The 22646-nt window shown below is 38.3% G+C and overlaps 1 protein-coding gene across 1 annotated transcript in view; it reads left to right on the top strand.

Annotated features, from left to right (window-relative positions):
- TMOD3 (tropomodulin 3) overlaps window positions 1-22646 on the top strand; it is an 86983-nt gene that overhangs the window by 45643 nt on the left and 18694 nt on the right. The window contains exon 4 of the mRNA XM_019968833.2: window positions 21747-21869. Within this exon, the coding sequence (XP_019824392.1) occupies window positions 21747-21869 (123 nt within the window). The remainder of the gene's footprint in view (window positions 1-21746; window positions 21870-22646) is intronic.

The raw sequence follows: 22646 nt of genomic DNA, 5'->3' as shown, positions 1-22646 counted from the left end.
GAAGAAAATATTTTTAAAGCTGCATCATGGATAGCCTCAAAGATATAATACTGTTGACTTTAAAAATTATTAGGTAATTTGGGCATTTCTTTTACGTTCAATAACTTGGCCCATAAGTTCCTTGTTAATGATTTGTTAGTGAGGTTTTATTACATAGTGATTTTTAGTTCTCTGAGGAACTCTTTAGTTCTCAACTGTAACAGATACTAAAAGTTAACTGAGGTAAAATTTTAAATGGAATACTACATTACAAAATGCAGTGATGTCAAAGTGCCACTCAACCCTAACTCTTAAGTTTAAAGTGGAATGCCATTAAAAAAAATTCAGGTCATATTTTCAAAGACTCTTTTTAAGACCCTACAGCCTTCTTTATTAATTCAATGATTCATAACCATTATAATTTTAATTATCAATGCTTCATAATTATTACTTTGGGAAATTCTTCGAGAACAGGTCCTTCCCACTAAAGATTTTGACCTTAGCTGGCCTCAGTGGAGAACGAGTACAGCTATTTTTTTTAAAGCTCTCTATATAATAATATTTCAGAGAAGGCAATGGCACCCCACTCCAGTACTTTTGCCTAGAAAATCCCATGGACGGAGGAGCCTGGTAGGCTGCAGTCCATGGGGTCACTAAGAGTCAGACAGGACTCAGCGACTTCACTTTCACTTTTCACTTTCATGCATTGGAGAAGGAAATGGCAACCCACTCCAATGTTCTTGCCTGGAGAATCCCAGGGACGGGGGAGCCTCATGGGCTGCTGTCTATGGGGTCTCACAGAGTCGGACACAACTGAAGCGACTTAGCAGCAGTAGCAGCAGCATATAATAATATTTAACATGAAATAGGTTAAGTTTCTCAGCTTTCAATACAGGTTGGCCCGAGAAGCCAGATTCTGCTTGCTTTCTGTTGAGAATACTGTGCATGGAGCACTGGGGAATGGTGGCAGCAGTAGAGCTGATCTTCAATTCTTCCAGGCACTGCTTTGACATCTGAATCCTTCATAGACCAGGCAGGGAGAATGGTTAGAGCATGGTGCTTTCTCCTAGGGAGGCTTTAGCTTTTTATTCAGGAAGGAAGCCATTCTCAAGAATATGGCCACAGCCCTGTCACAGGGTTACCCCTTAGCTACAGGCAAAGGGAGAAAATTCATTTTAGCATTTTCATCTCTGTAATAGACAAAGGTTGTGGATGGCTTTTGAATCAGTATTCACAAAGTCTGCATCAGGCCTTTTCAAAATTACCTATTATCCCCAACTCCTTTGCTCTTTTTATCAACCCCATATCCCCCTCATCTCTAGTTGAGAATCAGTGCCTTACTTAGATACTTATATTTGTCAGTGTTCTACAGAGAAAGAAAACCAAAAGGGTGTGTGTGTCTGTGTGTAGAGACAGATTTATTTATTCATTTGTTCATTCATTCCTTTTTGTAAAAATTGAGGTATAGTTGATATATGAAATAGAAGTTTCAGGTATATAACACAGTGATTCACATTTTTAAGGGTGATACTTCATTTGGTTATTAAAAGTGATTCACATTTTTAAAGGTGATACTTCATTTGGTTATTAAAAATATTAGCTATATTCCCTGTGCTGTATAATGTATCCTTGTAGCCTGTTTATTTTATACATAATGTGTGTGTCTGTGTGTTCATTTGTGTCTACCTCTTTGCAACCCCATGGACTGTAGCACACCAGGCTTCTCTGTCTATGAAATTTTTCAGGCAAGAATACTGGAATGGGTTGCCATTTCCTACTCCAGGGGATCTTCCTGACCCAGGAATCAAACCCACATCTCTTGAGTCTCCTGCACTGGCAGGCAGATGCTTGACCACTGAGCCACCTGGGAAGCCCACACATAGTAGTTATGCCTGTTAATACCCTGTCCCTATTTTTCCCCTCCCCCTGTCTTCCCCTGCTGGTAACCACTAGTTTGTCTTCTGTATCTGTGAGTCTGCTGCTTTTTTGTTATATTCACTAGTATATTCTCTGTTTTTTAGATTCTACATGTAAGTGATAACATACAGTATTTGTCTTTGTCTGACTTACTTCACTAAGCATAATACCATCTGAGTTTATCTGTTTTGTTTCAGATGGCAAGATTTCATTTTTTTTTTTATAGCTGAGTAGTATTCCATTGTGCATACATACCACAACTTCTTTATCTGTTCATTTGCTGATGAACACTTAGGTTGCTCCCATGTCTTGGCTGTTGTGTTATAAATAATGCTGCTGTGAATACTGAGTGCATGTGTCTTTTTGGATTAGCATTTTTATTTTTTTCAGATATATACCCAGGAGTGGAATTGCTGGATCATATGGTAGTTCTGTTTGCAGTTTTTTGAGGAACCTCCATACTGTTCCACAGTGGCTACCCCAATTTACATTCTCACCAAGGGTTCCCTTTTCTCTACATCCTTACCAACTTTTGTTATTTGTATTCTTTTTGATGATAGTCATTCTGACAGGTGTGGTGTGATATCTCATTATGATTTTAATTTGCATTTCTCTGATGATTAATGATGTTGACATGTGCCTGTTGGCCATATGTTTGTCTTCTTTGGGAAAATGTCTCTTTAGGCCTTTTGTGCATTTTTAATTTTTTTTTTTTTTTTGATGTGTTTTATGAGCTATTTATGTATTTTGGGTAGTAACTCTTTATCAGTCATATCATTTGCAGATTTTTTTTCCCATTCAGTAGGTTGTCTTTTCATCTAGTTGGTGATTTCCTTTGCTGTGCAAAAAGCTTTCAAGTTTAATTACATCCTTTTGTTTATTTTTGCTTTTCCTTTGCCTTAGGGGACAGATCCAAAAAAGGACTGCTAGGATTTATATTAAAGAGTATTCTGTGTATGTTTTCTTCTGGGATTTTTATGGTTTCCAGTCAGACATTTAGGTCTTTAATCCATTTTGAGTTTATTTTTGTATATGGTGTTAGAGAATGTTGTAATTATATTATTTTACAAGTAACTGGCTAGTTTCCCCAGCACCACATATTGAAGAGACTGTCTTTTCTCTGTTGCATGTTCTTGCCTCTTTTATCATAGAAGATTTGACCATAAGTGCATGGGTTTATTTATGGGCTCTCTATTCTTTTCATTTGATCTATGTTTCTCTTTTTGTGCCAACACCATGCTGTTTTGATACCTGTGGCTTTGTAGTATAGTCTGAAGTCAAGGGAGCCTGATTCCTCCAGCTTCATTTTTATTTCTCAAGATTGTTTTAGCTATTAGGGGGTCTTTTGTGTTTCCATATAAATTTTAAAATTATTTGTTGTAATTCTGTAAAAAAGAAAAAATGCCTTTGATACTTTGATAGGGATTACATTGAATCTGTAGATAGCCTTGGGGAGTATGATCATTTTAACAATATTAATTATTTGAATTCATGAACATAGTATGTCTTTCCATCTGTTTGTGTTGTCTTCAGTATCTTTCCTCATTGTCTTAAAGTTTTCTGAGTACAGGTCTTTTACCTCCTTAGGCAGGTTTGTTCCTAAGTATTTTATTCTTTGATGCAGTTGTATAATAGGTTGTTTCCTCAGTGAAAATAGATTTATTATAAGGAATTGGCTCATGTGATTATGGAGGCTTAGTAAGTCTAAAATCTGCCAAATAGGCTGGCAGGCTGGAGACCCAGGGAAGAGTTACAGTTGTAGCCCAAAGGCAGTCTTCTGTCAAAATTCCTTCTTGCTCTCAGCGAAGATCAGCCTTTGTTCTGTTAAGGCCATCGACTGATAGTAAGACCCACCACATTATTGCTTCCTCAAAGACTACTGGTTTCAATGTTAATCTCATCCAAAAAATGCTTTCACAGAAACTAATAGAATAATATTTGACCAAATAGCTGGGCACCATGCTCAGCCAAATTGGCGTATAAAATTAACCGTCACACTGCTGTAATGCTGGGTATGTCATGTTCGTCAGGTGTTTGGGGGCCAGAAAAGGCACTGAAAACCAATGCCTAGTTTTGAAGTATGGAAAATCACAAAGACAGAAAAAGCATCAATTTCTTTGCATTTGTCAAAGAAAAGACTGCTGGCTATATTTTCATATGTACAGCCATACTTGTAACACTATTTAAAGCTTCAGTCCTGTTTATATAGAGGAACATAATTTTATAAGACTGCTTTTTACAATTATGTGCATTTCATATGGACTCAGGGTGTTAATGAGGAAGAACGGACGTAAGAAACAAAAGGAGAGATGTAAGAAAGATATGGTGGGAAAAATATAGAATTTGAGGACAAGAAGAGAAAAGAAGAGATGTGAAAGAGCTGCATTTGTCCTCAGCTGACCCAGGAAGCTCCCCAGTATGCTCTTGTGTTATCATCTCCAGTTATCTCGAAAAAGATCTTGGAGGGTTAGAGGAGATAGGAAAGAAGGCAGAGAATTGTGGAAAATAAGAAAATATCAAAAGGGAGAAATGATAGAGGTGGGGAATATGGTGATGATAGAAAAAAAATATTATATCCTTAACTATAATAGTTTTTGTTTCCTTTTATATAATCTTTTTTCTTATTTTTTACTTTGCATTGTAAATGGGTATGAAATAAATGGAACTGGCTGAATTAAAAAGTAATTTTGCATTCACAATTAGTGGTTTTCATTTTATAATACATTCAGTATTTTTACTGCCTCTTTCACCATATATGTCTGTTCAGTACTGTTTATAGGCAGCTATGATGCAGTGATTAGCACCACATCATTTTAAAAAATCAAGTTTTTATTGAAGTGTAACATAGTTACAGAATATGCCCAAATAAGGAGGATACAAATCAATGAACTATATAGTGAGCACACTCATGTAATCACCGCCAGGTCAAGACATCAGCACCTCCAGAAAGTCCCTTCATGCTTCCTCCCAGTCACTTGTCTTTCTTCTTCCCAAAGGTAACCACCGTCATAACTTTTAATACAGTCATTAGTTCTGCTTATTTTGACATTTGTGTAGATGGACTCATATAACCTGCATATCTGCTCTGCCTACTTCATATAGTTTTTGAGAGGATCAAATTTGTTCATGAATATAGTGAAAAATCAGTGTTAAAAATCTTTTATAGTGTAATCATTGTACAGGGTCATAAGGTGTTGTTACCAAATAAGAGATTTCCATTCTCTGTCATGGAGGAGTGGTTCAGAACCACAAACATAAGTGTCTGTGTGTATGTTTTTAAAGATTTATTGATTTATTTTATATTTTGACTGTGGTGGATCTTCATTGCTGATGCAGGCTTTCTCTGATTGCAGCAAATGGGGGCTCCTCTCTAGGTGAGGTGAGTGGACTTCTCATTGCAGTGACTTCTTTTGTTGCAGAGCATAAGCTCTGAGTCACGTGGGCTCAGTAGTTGTCTCTTATGGGCTCTAGAGCTCGGGCTCAGTGGTTTTGAGTGCATGGGCTTAATTGCTCCACAGTATGTGGGATCTTGCCACACCAGGAATCGAACTGGTGTCCCGTGCATTGTAAGGTGGATTCTTAACCATTGGACCCAGGGAATGGGTCCAGGGAAACCCAAAGATAAGCTTTTGAGTTTCAACACTCTATCTGATGGAAGAAAACACTACCACCCACACTTGATGGAGCCAAGCCTTAAAAATCATGTTACAAGTGTCTTAGACCTAACAAAGGACAAGTTTATCTTCATCAGTTGGGGAACTTTGGTTACAGAGCTCTGTTTTGAAATACAGCTAAAAGATGGCTCTAGGCTTTTTAAAGCCACTCTGGATCTCATCCTTAAGTTAGTTGGCCTTGGTTATCCATAGTCACTAATCTGCCTTCCTTTCTTTGGGTCTCATCCCCAAGATCTTGATCACATTCAGAATAAATTATCTACATCGCGTTAGCATACCTTCCAATCAAGCTAACTGTGAATCCCCTCCTTAGCTCTGAAAATTCAGAAGTTTGTTTTTTTAAGCTGCCTCTCCAGTGACTTGTTACCTGAACACCTGGGTTGAGTCGCAGGTTTCTTAATGCCTTATTTCACAGGAGATAGACTTTCAGATGAAGGATGTCTCCCTAGACAGAAGAGGTTCTCCTGGTTCTTCTTAAAACAATTTTGCAAACCTATTAAGAAATAAAAAACATTACTTTTTTGCTGTGCTCAGACTAGATAAGAATCCATAAAATGTGCCATTAGTCTCTAAATCATTTTTCTTACTAAGATGACTGGTCTCAGAGTTCAGTCCCCACTGGCAGAATTAGCTTTCTGTGCCAGGGAATGTTATAGCAATTCACTCAGTTTCTTGAGCTCCTTCCAGCTCTTTCTAAAATCTCATAGGACCTTTCATTGTAAATTATTTTAAAAGATCAATCAGGTGACTCACTTCTTTTTTAAAGAAAAAAATTGGAAACTGCTGAAAGGAAAAGTTATCCAACTACTTTCTCATATTCTGGGACTAGATGATGATTAATTACACTTGTTACTTTTTCACTTAAAGGCACACTCTTTCTGGAGCTAAAATTATACAGAACTAGTGTGACGAAAGGGAATCCCCATAAAATTGAAAATTAGACATTTCATGATTTTTCTTTTTGACCATGACCAAAAACTATATACTCATGCCAAATTTGTCTTTCTGGATCATCTCAAAATGCCTTGAAAAGACCTACAGAGTAAGAATACTTGAGGGTTGTTATGTAGAAATAAATTAGTAATTTCAATTTGTGATTTGTGAAATAATTGTACATTTTATGGAATTAAAAGCATAGGTCAAAATCTGAGAAGGAGGAGTTAATCCTAATTAGGTGAATTTTAAGGCTTATATCTTCAATGCATTTGAGGAATGTTTTGTCCTACACTAATAAATGTTCTGCTTTTAATAATTGTAGTTTTTTTGACAGCAAGAGGAAGGTATTAGTCAGCTAATAAGGCATAGCTGTCAAAAGATATGTTAAAGATTGTTTTTAAGTACATTGTTTACAGTAGAATCCACAATACACATCTATTAGGTCATCTAAATCTAACCATCTTGTGCTGATCCTGGAAAGCGAAGTCAAATGGGCCTTAGGAAGCAGCACTGCAAACAAAGCTAGTGAAGGTGATAGAATTCCAGTTGAGCTATTTCAAATCCTAAAAGATGATGCTGTGAAAGTGCTGCACTCAATATGCCAGCAAATTTGGAAAACTCAGCAGTGGCCACAGGACTGGAAAAGGTCAGTTTTCATTCCAGTCCCAAAGAAAGGAAATGCCAAAGAATGTTCAAACTACCACACAATTGCACTCATCTTACATGCTAGCAAAGTAATGCTCAAAATTCTCCAAGCTAGACTTCAACGGTACATGAACTGAGAATTTCCAGATTTCAAGCTGGATTCAGGAAAGGCAAAGGACCAGAAATCAAATTGCCAACATCTGCTGGAACATAGAAAAAGCAAGAGAGTTCCAAAAAAACATCTACTTCTGCTTTATTGACTTATGCCAAAGCCTTTGACTGTGTGAATCACAACAAACTGTGGAAAATTCTTCAAGAGATGGGAATACCAAACCACCTTACCCGCCTCCTGAGAAATCTGTATGCAGGTCAAGAAGCAACAGTTAGAATCAGACATGGAACAATGGACTGATTCCAAATTGGGAAAGGAGTATGTCGAGGCTGTATATTGTCACCCTGCTTATTTAACTTATATGCAGAGTACATCATGCAAAATGCCAGACGGATGAGGCACAAGCTGGAATTAAGATTCCTGGGGAAAATATCAATAACCTCAGATATGCAGATGACACCACCCTTATGGCAGAAAGTGAAGAACTAAAAAGCCTCTTGATGAAAGTGAAAGAGGAGAGTGAAAAAGTTGGCTTAAAACTCAACATTCAGAAAACTAAGATCATGGCATCTATTCCCACCACTTCATGGCAAATAGATGGGGAAACAGTGACAGCCTTTATTTTGGGGGGCTCCAAAATCACTGCAGATGGTGACTGCAGCCATGAAATTAAAAGATGCTTGCCCCCTGGAAGAAAAGCAACCTAGACAGCATATTGAAAAGCAGAGACATAACTTTGCCAACAAAGGTCCATCTAGTCAAGGCTATGGTTTTTCCAGTAGTCGTGTATGGATGTAAGAGTTGGACTATAAAGAAAGCTGAGCACTAAAGAATTGCTGCTTTTGAACTGTGGTGTTGGAGAAGACTCTTGAGTGTCCTTTGGACAGCAAGGAGATCCAACCAGTCCATCGTAAAGGAAATCAGTCCTGAATATTCATTGGAAGGTCTGATGCTGAAACTCCAATAGTTTGGCCACCTGATTGAGGAACTGACTCATTGGAAAACACCCTAATGCTGGGAGAGATTGGAGGCAGGAGGAGAAGGGGGTAACAGAGGATGAGATGGTTAGATGGTATCACCACTGACTCTATGGACATGAGTTTGAGCAAGCTCCAGGAGTTGGTGATGGACAGGGAAGCCTGACATGCTGCAGTCCATGGGATTGGACACTACTGAGTGACTGAACTGACTAACTAAAATCTAACCAGCTCGAGGTAGGAATGGTCATGGTACCAAGTAATCTTGGTAAAGATTAATGAAAATATCTTTCTTATGAGCCTACTATGTTCAGGATATTGAGAAACTAAATATTTAAGAAAATTAAAACAGCGTAATTGTAATATAATTCTCCTTTTACTTGAAGGTACATGTTAAAATATTGGGAAGCTTTTTACCTCTTTCTCCTCGAAATGTCACAGAAGATGTAACTGAGGCATAGACTAAGGGCAAAGGAGAATATTCATCCAGCTCTTTCTCACTCTTGAGAATGTTGGAAACGCAGAGTTTTGACTGGTGATTATTTCTCATCTTCTTTTTATATACATTGAATATTCTGTCTCCAGGATAGATAAGGCTTAGAGCCTGGCCATGGATTTGACACTTAGAGGAATATTTGAACCCGGTTTTCAGTATTTCTTACTGACTCTCACTTCACTTTGCTTTGCTTGGAGTCTTCCTCCCCACTTCTGATATCACACTTCCCCCTTATCTAGCCTAGCCTAAGACTTTTTCCTCCTCATTTTCTCTTATTTCATAGACTGGAACCTACTGTACCTTGTACACTCACTCCAGTGCACCATCAAAGAATTCCTCCATTCGAGCCACTGACGCCCACAGTTTGGGTTCCTCCTCTCCTTGAAGAGCACGCCTGCACTCTAAGTTGACCCTTAGGGTGGACATCTCTTCTTTCTGGTGGTTTCCCTTTCTCTCCAGATAAAGGAATGCTGTTGGGTTTTCTTCTCAAGAATCTCCTATGCCCTGCTCTGTTTAACTTACTAAAGGTGAATTTAACCGATTGCCTTAAACTAAGGGTTTCTCATAAACTTTCCAGATTCTTTATTCACAGTTACCTTAGCCCTCCATAAAACTTACTATAGTCACTCTTTTCTGAAAGATGCTTTTCTCGTCTTGCTGAGTACATGATTTCCTTGTGGAGAAAAGGCAGATCTGATTCCTTAGTTAAACCAGAAAGATCATAATTTTAAACTGCCTAAGTCAACCAGCAGGATTATGTAACTGGCAGTGGGCAGTTGTTTTCCACTAACTTCAGAATAAAGACTGAGTATTTTTATGCTGAAATTTCGTGAGTTGTAAATGTCATTTATACACCTCTAGAAAGTGGTCTTCTCAGCCCAGTAGACTGGGCTACTGAAATTAGTCACACAGATGCAGGCATCCCCTTTGCAGACTGGTCACTGGATCTTTTGAATGATTTCACTCACTACTCCTTTGGAGTGAGGAGTTAGCCTGATGGACTGTTCATCGTTCATGTTTTATGGAAAACTTTCCCTGAATAAACATACCTGCTGTGGATATGCCTTTCCCTCCAACGTGTCTGTATATAGTCTACATACTGCAGAATTGCACTGCCTCTTGCACTGGAGGCTGTAATATTAGGTTTTTCATTTTAATTGATTTAAGCTTGTTATATCCTCTTGATGAATTGCCCATTTTGTCATTATTAAGTGACCTTCTTTATCCCTGGTAATGTTCTTGCTCTGAAATCTACTTTATCTGATATTAATATAACCAATATTGCTTTCTTTTGATTAGTGTTAGCATAGTATATCCTTTTCTATTTATCCTGTCAGTTTTTGTTCCTTTTCTTCTTTTTTTTTTTTTGTTTCATATCTTCCATGTCTCTACATAACCTTTTGAACATATGAACCTATGCAGTATAGTAACTATTTTAATATCCTTACCTGCTAATTTTATCATTTGTCATTGCCAAGTCAGTTTTAATACATTGATTTTTTTCCTCTTCCTTATGGATTGAATTCCTCTACTTCGCATGCTGGTAATTTTTATTGAATGCCAGACATTATGAATTTTAACTTTTTGACTGCAGGATATTTGACCTACAAATAGTTCTTGAGTTTCATTCTGAGACATGATTAAGTTAGTTGGAAACAGTTTGATCCTTTGGGGTCTTGCTTTTTAAGATTTGTTAGGTGAGACTAGAGCTGTGTTCAGTTTAGGGCTCATCGTTTCTCCACTACAGAGGCAAGGGAGACCCTTCTGAGTTCCCTACCCACTGAGCCAAAGAATAATGCTTTTGAACTGTGGTATTGGAGAAGACTCTTGAGAGTCCCTTGGACAGCACGGGGATCCAACCAGTCTGTCCTAAAGGAAATCAGTCCTGAATATTCATTGGAAGGACTCATGCTGAAGCTGAAACTCCAGTACTTTGGCCACCTGATGTGAAGAACTGACTCATTTGAAAAGACCCTGATGCTGGGAAAGAGTGAGGGCAGGAGGAGAAGGGGACAACAGAGGATGAGATGGTTGGATGCCATCACTGACTCAATGGACATGAGTTTGAGTAAACTCTGGGAGTTGGTGATGGACAGGAAGGCCTGGCATGCTGCAGTCCATAGGGTCACAAAGCGTCAGACACGACTGAGCAACTGAACTGAACCCAGTGCCCTGTGAATTATGAGGTTTTTCCAGGCTGGTCAGTGGGAGAACATTCTGTGCCCAGCCCTGCATGAGCCTCTGCACTGTTATTTCTAATCTTTTCAGTGGTTTTTTTCCTTGACCCAAGGTAGTTTCATCACTCATATCTGCTGATCCGTACTCTGCTGAATGTTAAAAGGCAGCCCTCTGTAGATCTCCAGAGTGTGCTCTCTGTGTAACTCTTCCCTCTCTGATGCTTTGTCCTATAAACACTAACTGCCCTTATCTTTCTGGACCTCAGCTGCGTCTCCTTGGTTCAGAGAGTTCCCCGGGCTCTACCTGGGTTATTCCCTGTGCTGCAGCCTGGGTTCTCTTCTCCAGGCAGTAACCTGGGCAGTCACGGCACTTACTGTGTTTCTCACCTCTTAGGAATCACTGTTCTTTTTTGCCCGATGATCAGTGTCTTCAAAACTTCTTCCTTATGTTTTGCCCTTTTTGGCATGCAATCATGGGTAAATCCTGACCCTATTCCTCCATGTTGGCCAGAAACGGAAGACTCCAGAATCACATACTATAGATACATAATTTCCTCAACTAGAGTATAAGCTCCTCAAAGTAAAGAATCTCTTATTTTCCTTATGCTGTCTTTCTGGCTCATTATCTAGACTATTCAAGCTCACTAAGCATTTGTTGAATAAAGAGGCATTTATTGGGACTTCCCTGGTGATCCAGTGTTTGGAAATCTGCCTGCCAATGCAGGGGACATGAGTTTGATCCCTGGTCCAGGAAGATCCCTCATGCTGCGGAGCAGCTAAGTCTGTGCACCACAACTACTGATCCCACACACCCTAGAGCCTGTACGCTGCAACAGGAGAAGCTACCACAATGAGAAGTCTGTGCACTGGGCCCAGTACAGCCAGAAACTAAATAAATAAAATGTTTTTAAATGACAAAAAAACGAGGCATTTATTGATGATCATATTGTAATATTGAGCAGGTGTCATGGGTGCTACTGGGTCAAAACAAAAATTCCTCTCCAGAATCTGCCTCCCTGGTCCTTTGGTTTGTTTGATTTCTGGTTTGTACACTTCCTATCAAAAAGCTGTCCCAAAATCCCCTATGGACATTATAGTGGCCGAGTTCCCTTAAATCTTTACACGTAGTAAAATTAGCTAGGGCCTTTCTCTATAGAAATGAAATAAGTAAGAGACGCCTCTGTTTCTATTTATTGTACTTTCTATATACTGAGCAAGGATGGGACCATGACAAAGACAATACTTAACATTCTGATAGTTGTAACTTGGTATCAGAGCAGAAGGGATGAGGACTTTTGAAGAAAGGTCCTGGCAATAAAATGAATATGGTTCATAATATTTTACTGATTTTTGGAACAATAACAAGGGTCTTGGCAAAATATTCCTTTTTTTTTTTTCTTTTCTCCTCTTGGCACAAACACAGTCTGGATAAATGCCTACATTTCAGCTACTATTGTATAAATTTTATCTTGGTTTCTTCTATTTCCTTAGCTGTCATTTTGTAGTTGCAGAAACATTACTGAGCTATTTTAACATTCTTAGCAACCAAGAGTCATAGCCCTGCTTTTGTTTTATTGCATTTGGGAGTGGTGAAAGATTTTTTATGATCTTATCATTCCTTATTTTCATATTTTGCTACAATGTAAAGAACTCTAATTTCAGTTTTTAACATTGCTTTGTTAAAATCCAGTTTTAGACATTGCTTTGTTAAATAAGGAAATTAAAGTTGTCAGATAGAATGCTGTGTAACTGAAGAACAGAAGTGAATAGCCATTTTTTTAGACATTGTATTATTTCAAATAAATACAAATATTAAAAGAAGTCAGGGCTTTCTGACCGTACTTCAAGGAGAGAAAAGGTAAAATTAGTACAGATTACTCATCCTAATCTTATAAGTATAATCTCTGTAATTATACAGATTACCACTTTATCAACATGAGTAGGTAAAAATGAGAACCATATAGGGAACATTTTCAAAAATATCCATGCCTAGCCAATCTTCATTTTCTGAATTAAAGAATCATGGATATAGACACTTGGGACTTAATGGTTTTCAGTACTCCAGGATTGTTTTTGGAAAATTCTATCTCTCTCACATACACATGCAAGAAATTCCAGAGAAAATAAGAATAAAGAATTAACATGGGTCTATTGTGTTTACTGTATACCAGTTGCTTTATATGTGTTAAATCATTTTATCAGAATGAGATTGAGAATCCATGATTTGAAAAAACACATCAGAAGGAAGATGATCATAATAAAATAGTATACTAATGAAGTTTGTTAACAGATGGTTTTGGATAAAAGTAGTATCAAATTTATGCATTTCCCTACCTGCTGCAAACACACACACACACCCCTTTACACCCCTACATAATTGTACATCAAATAAAAGCTGAGCATTTCATTCATCCTGTAAGATGTTGAGGGCACGTATCACATTAATTGTTATAATGGAGATTAATTTATCAGCGTCTCTTAGTAATTAAGATTTGTAACTTAAATCTCATTTATGAGACTAAATTAACACCCATGTTTACAAAGGTATTTTCTGTTAATATGGAATTGATCAAGCAGTTTGTTAACTCTGTATTTCTCAGAAAACAGCTGATTTTGACACACACACTGTCTGGTTGAATATGTCTCATAAAATTACCTTTTTTTTTTTTTTAATCTTTATAATTTAGGGGGCCAAATATAAATTTACTCAAAACGACCAAAAAAAAAAAAAAGCCCTTATTTAATACATCAGCCCCTTCAGTTCAGTTCAGTTCAGTCGCTCAGTTGTATCCAACTCTTTGCAACCCCATGAACCACAGCACGCCAGGCCTCCCTGTCCATCACCAGCTCCTGGAGTCCAACCAAACCCATGTCCATTGAGTTGGTGATGCCATTCAACCATCTCATCCTCTTGTCCCCTTCTCCTCCTGCCCTCAATCTTTCCCAGCATCAGGGTCTTTTCAAGTGAGTCAGTTCTTCGCATCAGGTGGCCAAACTATTGGAGTTCACCCAGGACTGATCTCCTTTAGGATGGACTGGTTGGATCTCCTTGCAGTCCCTTAGTGTTTTTTTAAAAAAACATCTTTATTAAGATGCAACTCATATCATAAAATTTACCCATGTAAACTGTACAACTCAATGGTTTTTAGTACATTCACAGAGTTGTGTCATGATCAGCACAGTCTTAAGTTTAGAACGTTTTTATTATCCCTGAAAGAAACCTTAAACCATGAGCTGCCAGTCTCTACTCCTCACTGAAACGCTCCAGCCCTAGGAGACCAGTCATCAACTTTTTCTCTAAATTTGCCTGTTCTGGACATTTCAAATAAATGGAATCATACAATATGTGTTTCCAACTGATTTCCTTCACTTAGCCTGATGTTTGGGTTGGGAGTTTCATCTGTGTTTTAGTATACATCAGTGCTTCATTCCTTTTTATATGGATCAATAATATATCGTTGTATGGAAACACACACTTTGTGTATCCGTGCATCAGTTGATGAACATTTGGATTGTTTCAACTTTTTAGCTATTACGAATGATGCTGCTATGAACATTTGTGATTCCCAGGTGGCGTGGTGGTAAAGAATCCGCCTGCCAGTTCTGCAAGCTCCATCCCTGGGTTGGGGAGATTCCCTGGAGGAGGAAATGGCAATCCACTCCAGTATTCTTGCTGAGAAAACCGTGCGGTCGCAGAGTCAGACATGACTGAGCACACAACCTGCTTTCCGTTTTCCTGTGTACAAGTTGCTGTTTATACCTACTAGTGAAATTGCTGGGTCATATGGTGACTGTTTTTTTAACAATTTGAAGAACTGCAAAATTGTTTTCTAAAGTGGCTGTGCCATTTTACATTCCCACCACCAGTATTAGGGTTCTAATTTCTCTGCATCCTGGTCAACTCTTGTCTATTTGATTATAGCCATCTTTGTAGCTGTGAAGTGATAACACTCATTGTGGTTTTGATTTGCATTATCCTAATGACTAATGGTATTGAGCATTTTTTCATGTGCTCTTAGACATCTGATATCTTCTTTAGATAAGTGTTTCTTCAAATCCTTTGCCTATTTTTAAATTGATGTCTTTTTATTGCTGATTTTTGTCAGTCAATATTTGATTTATTATTGATGAATATTCTTTGTATATTCTAGATTTTGTATCACATATGTAATTAGAAATCGGTTTCTCTCATTCCAGAGCTTGTCTTTTCACATTCTTGGTGGTGTCAATTGTCCCACAAAAGTTTTAGATTTTTATATAGTCCGGTGTATTTTTTCTTTTGTTACTTGTACTTTTGTGTTATATCTAAAAAATCATCGCCTAATTCAGGATCTTGGAGATTTACGCTTATGTTTTTGTTTTTGTTTTTTTAGTGTTATAGTTTTAGCTCTGATATTTAGATCTGTAGTTCATTTTGAATTATTATTTTTGTATGGTATATTATATAAGGGTCCAACTTTGTTCTTTTGCTATTGTCCCAGCACCATTTGTTGAAAAGACAGCCCTTGCTCAATTGAATTGTCTTGATATCCTTGTACTGATAGAAATTCAATTGGCCATAAATATACTAATTTATTTTTGGGTTCTGAACCCTGTTTCACTGATGTAAATGTCTTTCCTTGTACATCAAAATACTATCTTAATTACAATAACTCTGTATTAAGTTTTTCAGTTGGGAAGTGTGAATCCTTCAGCTTTGTTCTCCTTTTTCAAGATTATTTGGCTATTCTGGGTTCCTTGGATTTCTACATGAATTTTAGTGTCACCTTGTCACTTTCTGCAAATAGCTGAGATTTGTTCAAGGGATTGTTTAAGTCTGTAAATCAATTTGGGGAAGACCCCTTAGGTTTTGTATTCATAATACTAAACTTAAGTTCTGCCTCTTTTATCCTTTTTTAGAAATATTTTCTTTTAGTTTTCTATAAGATTTTATACATACTCATTAAAGTATAATTCTTACAGTGTATTCATGTTAAACTAATCATGAAGAAATATGAAGTGATTATTTTTTGTATTGTTAAAAGCACAAAACTGTATAAACTAAATACTGCTACAGCAAAAATCTCTACATACAGAGGAATTATGTAGAGGAGTATCAGAGGAGGCATCAAATTACTTCACAGCTGTATAAATTAAGCAAAATGCTGTCACAGAATTTCCCTAAGTTCTTGGAAATTTTGTTTTGCTTTGTTGTTTTTTCTGATGAGATTCATTTTGTATTTGTAAGTATTAGCAAAGGTTTTTTGGGGAAAATTAGATATGAATAATGCCTTTATGGTCTGTAGGTAAGTATTACAAAAATAAACATTTTAGAGTTTTGTAACACTTTAGATTCCATTGGTCCCTAGAATAAGATGTGGGCAGCTATTTGATAGTTTATGTAGTTTTGTTTACCAAGTGAATACTATAATCCAGTGGTTCTTGACATTGGCTGCTATGCATTAGAATTCCTAGAGAGCTTTTGAAAATCCAGATGTCCCATACAGCACATCAGACCAATTAAATCAGAATCTCAATGGGTGGGGTAGGGTGTTGGGATTTGGACATCAGAATTTATCAAAATTGTCCAGGTGAATCCACTGTGCAGCCAGCATTAGCCATGGTGATAGACATTTGAAAGTCCCCATAAGATTTTGCTCAGGAAAATATAATTATCCTGACATGGCAATTAAAGGCATACCATCTGAATTGTATGCCACTTTGTTACATCAGCCACTGTGAAAAGTGTTATGGAATTTTCAGGATGTTATGATTTGGATTTGCCTTTGCCTGTGAACTAATGATAAAAGATTATCTAATAATCACCAGACTTCCAAAATTTGATTCTAAGAAGATTAATTATGTTCTACCATATAGATGGGGGCTTCCCTCCTAGCTCAGTCAGTAAAGAATCTGCCTGCAATGCAGGAGACATGGGTTCGATTCCTGGATCGGGAAGATCCCCTGGAGAAGGGAATGACAACCCACTCCAGTATTCTTGCCTGGAGAATCCCATGGACAGAGGAACCTTGTGGGCTACAGTCCATGGGGTCGCAAGAGTCGGACACGACTGAGTGACTTTCACTTCACTACTGCCATATAGATAGGGATTTGAGTTGAAATGTCCACTGCTAAAGGGTTAAGTTTGATAAACCACCAGTTTATTGGAAAAATTACTGGGTTGAGAGTTTGGGAACCCGTGTTCTTGTGCTCACTCTGCCGTGTAACTTTGAACCAGGGTATTTAGGTTATAGTTTATGCTGCTAAGTCACTTCAGTCGTGTCCGACTCTGTGCGACCCCATAGACATCAGCCCACCAGGCTCTCCCGTCCCTGGGATTCTCCAGGCAAGAACACTGGAGTAGGTTGCCATTGCCTTTTCCAGAAATATACACTGCTACTGCTACTGCTGCTGCTGCTAAGTCGCTTCATTCGTGTCTGACTCTGTGCGACCCCATAGACGGCAGCCCACCAGGCTCTCCCGTCCCTGGGATCCTCCAGGCAAGAACACTGGAGTGGGTTGCCATTTCCTTCTCCAGTGCATGAAAGTGAAAAGTGAAGGTGAAGTCGCTCAGTCGTGTCTGACTCTCAGTGACCCCATGGACTGCAGCCTATCAGGCTCCTCCATCCATGGGATTTTCAGGCAAGAGTATTGGAGTGGGGTGTCATTGCCTTCAATGAGATAAATGAGCTGGAGGCAATCACCAAATTATTTATTCAGTAAATTGAATTGCCTGTTGTGAGCAAGGCAAGAATGTGGGGATGGAACAGAACACTGAAAAGCTCACAGAGGACAGCCAAACATGCCAAATGTGTACGTGTAGCTATAGTGAAATGTTCAGGGAATTAAGGGAGCACAGTGCTTCATCTGGTTCAGTACTGGGACAAATGTGATAGTTTTCTGTTGAACAACCATTCACAAATCCTTTCTTCCTTGCTGGCAGAATCCATCTCTGAAATAGACTGAAAAGGCCAGATGTTGCTTTTCTAGCTACTCTTGCAGGGGAGCATGGCCCCAGTGCTGGTCAGTGAGACCAGAGGAGGAATCTGTCAGACAGTTTTCCTTAGCAAAAGTTAGCAGTTGAGAAAGTTCCCTTCCTTCCTGTCATGACCTTGCTGCATGAGGTTGTGATATGTAGTGTTACAAAGATCATCTTGAGACTAATGGCCTAAGAACAAATGCCTCCGTGCTGGTTATAGTCAAAGAGAAAATATAGTCTGAATTTTTTATGTCAACATTGAGCTACTGAACTAAACCTTCAGCCACCTCCCTGTGGAGTTATTAAATGAGATAAAAATACTTACTGTTCCAACCCTTGGTTCTTTGAGAGTGATCTGTAGATCATTGGTCATCTGGGAGGCTGGTTAGAAATATAGATTCTTAGGGCTTGCATCAGACCTACTGCATGAGTCTGCATTTTAATAAGATCACCAGATGGATGACATGCACGTTAAAGCTTGAGAAGCACCAGTTTAAACCACTTTGAATTGGGTATTCTGTTACATGCAGTTGAAAGCTTCCTTATTAATATAAGTGCATTATAGTTCGCTAAAAAGACTTCTAATTCAGATGTAGGAAGTTGCAAGAAAGTTCTTATTCTCACCAAAACAAACAATATAAACTACATAATCACAGTTAAAAAAAAAAAAAATACCAGAGAGCTTGAAGACACAAATCTTAGTGACTCCAGAAAGTGGTAAGTCTTCCATAAGAGAAGTGACCCTCTCTCTGCCTTCTTTCCTGACTGAAATGTAGAGAAAAAGCAGAAGCCACCGTACAGAGGAATAAGAAGTCAGCCTAACTTTTAAACTTCTAATGGCTATGTATGGGCTAACATGATAGAGTATAAACCAGTGAAGTTATAGTCTAGCTAAATAGTTTATAGTTATAAAGTTCTGTCCACTAGAACTTTCTGCCATGATGGAAGTGTTCAGGATCTGTGCTAACCAGTGTGGTAGCTACTAGCCAGACATAGCTAGTGTGACTGAGAAGCTGAATTTTTAATTTTAATTAACTTAAACCTAGTCACATATGGCCAGTGGCTACCATATTGGACAGTGCATTGCATAAGACGGAGTGAGACCACACTGCCCTTTAGGTCTTCATTTAGTGTTAGGGATCCTACTCTAAGAACCAAGGCAGGGAAGCAAAGCTGAGAGAAAATTCCTGAGGCATGGTTTTAGCTCAGGAGAACTGAGAGAAATCCTTTTCCGTTCACCTCCACATTCACAAAGTGTAGAGCAGACAACACGAGAGCAGGGCTGAAAGAAGTAGGCATCTCAGAGCTCTCAAAATCTCACCAGAGCTCTAATCCCAGGCCTTGCTGAAGATTAAGTCCTCATCTTTCCTCAAGTGAGGAAATGAATCAAACTACAGTTGCAACAAAAAGCCCAAGTTCAGCTCTACTGTAAAGCATGTAACTTCAGTCTTGACCTGAGGGCCATGCCCCTTTCTGGGAGCAAATATAATTTCCTTTAGTCTCTGCTATACTTTTCTACAAAAATGCCCAATACAAAATCAAAGATCTTAAGACACATGTGGCCCATAATCAAGAAGACAATCAATAGAAGACCCAGAGGTGATCCAGATATTGGTGTTATGAGTCAGAAACTTTATGACAGAAATACCAGATCTGCTGGACAAGGTGCACCACATGGATCAACAGATGAGGAATTTCGGCAGAAACATGAAGACTGGTTTTGTTTGTTTGTTTGTTTTTTTAATAAACGGAAATACTAAAAAATAAGAAATATAATATCAGAAATTAAGATATTTTAGATGGGCTTTTTGGGCTCCAAAATCACTGCAGATGGTGATTGCAGCCATGAAATTAAAAGACGCTTACTCCTTGGAAGGAAAGTTATGACCAACCTAGATAGCATATTCAAAAGCAGAGACATTACTTTACCAACAAAGGTCCGTCTAGTCAAGGCTATGGTTTTTCCAGTGGTCATGTATGGATGTGAGAGTTGGACTGTGAAGAAAGCTGAATGCCGAAGAATTGATGCTTTTGAACTGTGGTGTTGGAGAAGACTCTTGAGAGTCCCTTGGACTGCAAGGAGATCCAACCAGTCCATTCTGAAGGAGATCAGCCCTGGGATTTCTTTGGAAGGAATGATGCTAAAGCTGAAACTCCAGTACTTTGGCCACCTCATGCGAAGAGTTGCCTCATTGGAAAAGACTCTGATGCTGGGAGGGATTGGGGGCAGGAGGAGAAGGTGGCGACAGAGCATGAGATGTATGGATGGCATCACTGACTCTATGGACATGAGTTTGAGTGAACTCCAGGAGTTGGTGATGGACAGGGAGGCCTGGCGTGCTGCGATTCATGGGGTCGCAAAGAGTCAAACATGACTGAGTGACTGAACTGAACTGAACTGAGCTGAAAATACCTGACAAGCTTTGGCCAGATTCCTGGGAGCAGTGTGCATTGTGGGAGGTTTCCTTATGAGTTACACTGATTGCTGTTTACCTTGAACAAGAATTATACATTACTCACTGCCCTGATTATTAAGTCCACAAACATTTCTTTTGATAGAACACTGCATAGATTTACCAGGCCACATGGCCTCATACTTTCCTGGTAATTTTCTGATAGAAAAGAAAATAATTGAACTTCTGTGAAGACACACCTGTGAAGGCCTTCCTAGATCACTTAGTTACAATTTTTACCTCTCTCGGGAAGTAAATGAGAGGCAGTCTTGGTAACTTGGTCCCACTATGTGTAAATATATCTTGTTTGGTCAGCTTGTGCTGCAGTTATATCATTATCATTTTCCATTCACTTCACATTTTAAATTTTTCTTTGAACATATGGTAATAAAATATCAAATTTTCACATACCAAGAACTATGGGTTTCTAGAAGAACTGTTTTCTTAAGTAACCTTGTTACTGTCCAGACTTAGAAGAACAGTGCCAGAAGGTTTCAGATGACCACTCAGTACATACAGAAATCTCTTTTCAATTAGAACTTAAAGTTTTGGAAGTGTTTTTGAATGTATTTATTTTCTTTTTGGCTGCAATGCATCTTCTTTGCTGTGCAAGGGCTTTCTCTAGTTGGGGCAAGTGGGGCGACTCTTCTTGTGGTGCACAGGCTTCTCATTGCCGTGGCTTCTCTTGTTGCAGAGCCCAGGCTCTAGGGCTCAAGGGCTTCAGTAGTTGTGGTGTACAGGCTTAGATGCTGTCTGCCACGTGGCATCTTCTCCAACACTGAACACGTGTTCCCTGCATTGGCAGGCAGATTCTTAACCTCTGCCCCACCAGGGAAGTCCAAATTTTTAGAAGTTGAATTGCCTCTGCCATCCCCCAGGGACTCTAGCAGTTCTTGGCTTAAGAATAAGAAAGTGAATTGTTTTATTTCCTTACTCTGTTTATAGATTTTTTTTTATGATTTAGTTTTTTTTTTAATATTTGTAGAATAACTCATTATTACTCCAAAAAGAACCTATTTTACTTTCACAAATGGGAAAATTTCTCAGTTCATTTTTTTTTTTTTTTTTTGGTTCTGATTGTTATGGCCAGAATATTGCATTGGAAACTTATAAATACACACTGAAGATGAAACAGAGTTATTGTAGATGTTAATTTTTTTTTTTTTGCTTTCCTTATTTATTTTTTAAGCATTCTTAATAATGAATTTGTATTTATTTTGGGGGGTGTCACCGATTAAAAATGCTGTGATAGCTTCAGGTGAACAGCAAAGGGACTCAGCCATACATACATATGTTTTAGATGTTAATCTTGATTTTTATTTCAGCTTCAGTTGTACATACTTCTAATAATTTCTGTTAGAACAAAATGGTAATGAGTTACTAGCAGTAATAGTGAAATTAACAAACTGCTTTGTTTTACAGGGAAAATATTTATCCCCAAACAGAAACCTGTACAGACTTTTACAGAAGAAAAAGTGTCTCTTGATCCAGAACTAGAAGAAGCTTTGACAAGTGCTTCTGATACAGAATTGTGTGACCTCGCAGGTATCTCCTAAAATAAATTAATTTGTGAGTGAGAATAGAGGGGGAAAATGCCAACACATACCTGTATTCACTACACAAATGCTGGCTTTGCCTAGCGAAGTGCTCCTGAATATGTAACCGTATATTTGGCTTTGTTTTTAACACTGTAAATCTGACATAAAGGATTTTGTTTCTTTAAATTCTCTTAATGATCAAATTTTAATGTTAATGGAATTTATTGATTATTGGATGTCTTTTTTCCCCCTTCTTGCCATCTTTGAAAGTCTTTATTAAAGACTTTCATCAGCCGGTGCTCAGCTAAAAGCTATCTCCAAGGTCAACTGGTATCCCGTTTTATCAGAAGACCCAGAAATGGGTAACTGGAAATTAGATAAAGTAGTCCTGAGCTATCATCCCACTTTCCTAACTTTCCTGAAGTTAGATGGAACTCCAAACCTCCCTGTGATTTTTTCACTACCCATTTCTTATCTGGACCAGTGTCTGCCCCCAGCTACCTCCACCCACACCCATTTTCCTAGATAGAAAAATACGATGCCTGGGAAGATCTTAGTACCAAATAACCCTAAGAATTAACAAGAGAAGCACAGTCAGGGTGTGGTACCACACCTGGAGCAGGTATCTTATTCCCTGGGGGGCTGAGGACTATGAACTTGTAAACAGTACACTCATCAGAATGGAACGGGCCAGTACAGTAGTAGCTTCTGCCTCATTTGTGCAAAAGGGCAGCAAAAACAAAACCACATTTATTTCTAGTCCTAAGGGATGTGATTTTAATCT

This window comes from Bos indicus, chromosome 10, assembly GCF_029378745.1.
Source record: "Bos indicus isolate NIAB-ARS_2022 breed Sahiwal x Tharparkar chromosome 10, NIAB-ARS_B.indTharparkar_mat_pri_1.0, whole genome shotgun sequence".
NCBI classification, from domain to species: domain Eukaryota; kingdom Metazoa; phylum Chordata; class Mammalia; order Artiodactyla; family Bovidae; genus Bos; species Bos indicus.
The sequence above is the reverse complement of the archived record's forward strand: the minus strand, read 5'-3'. Positions and strand labels throughout refer to the sequence as shown.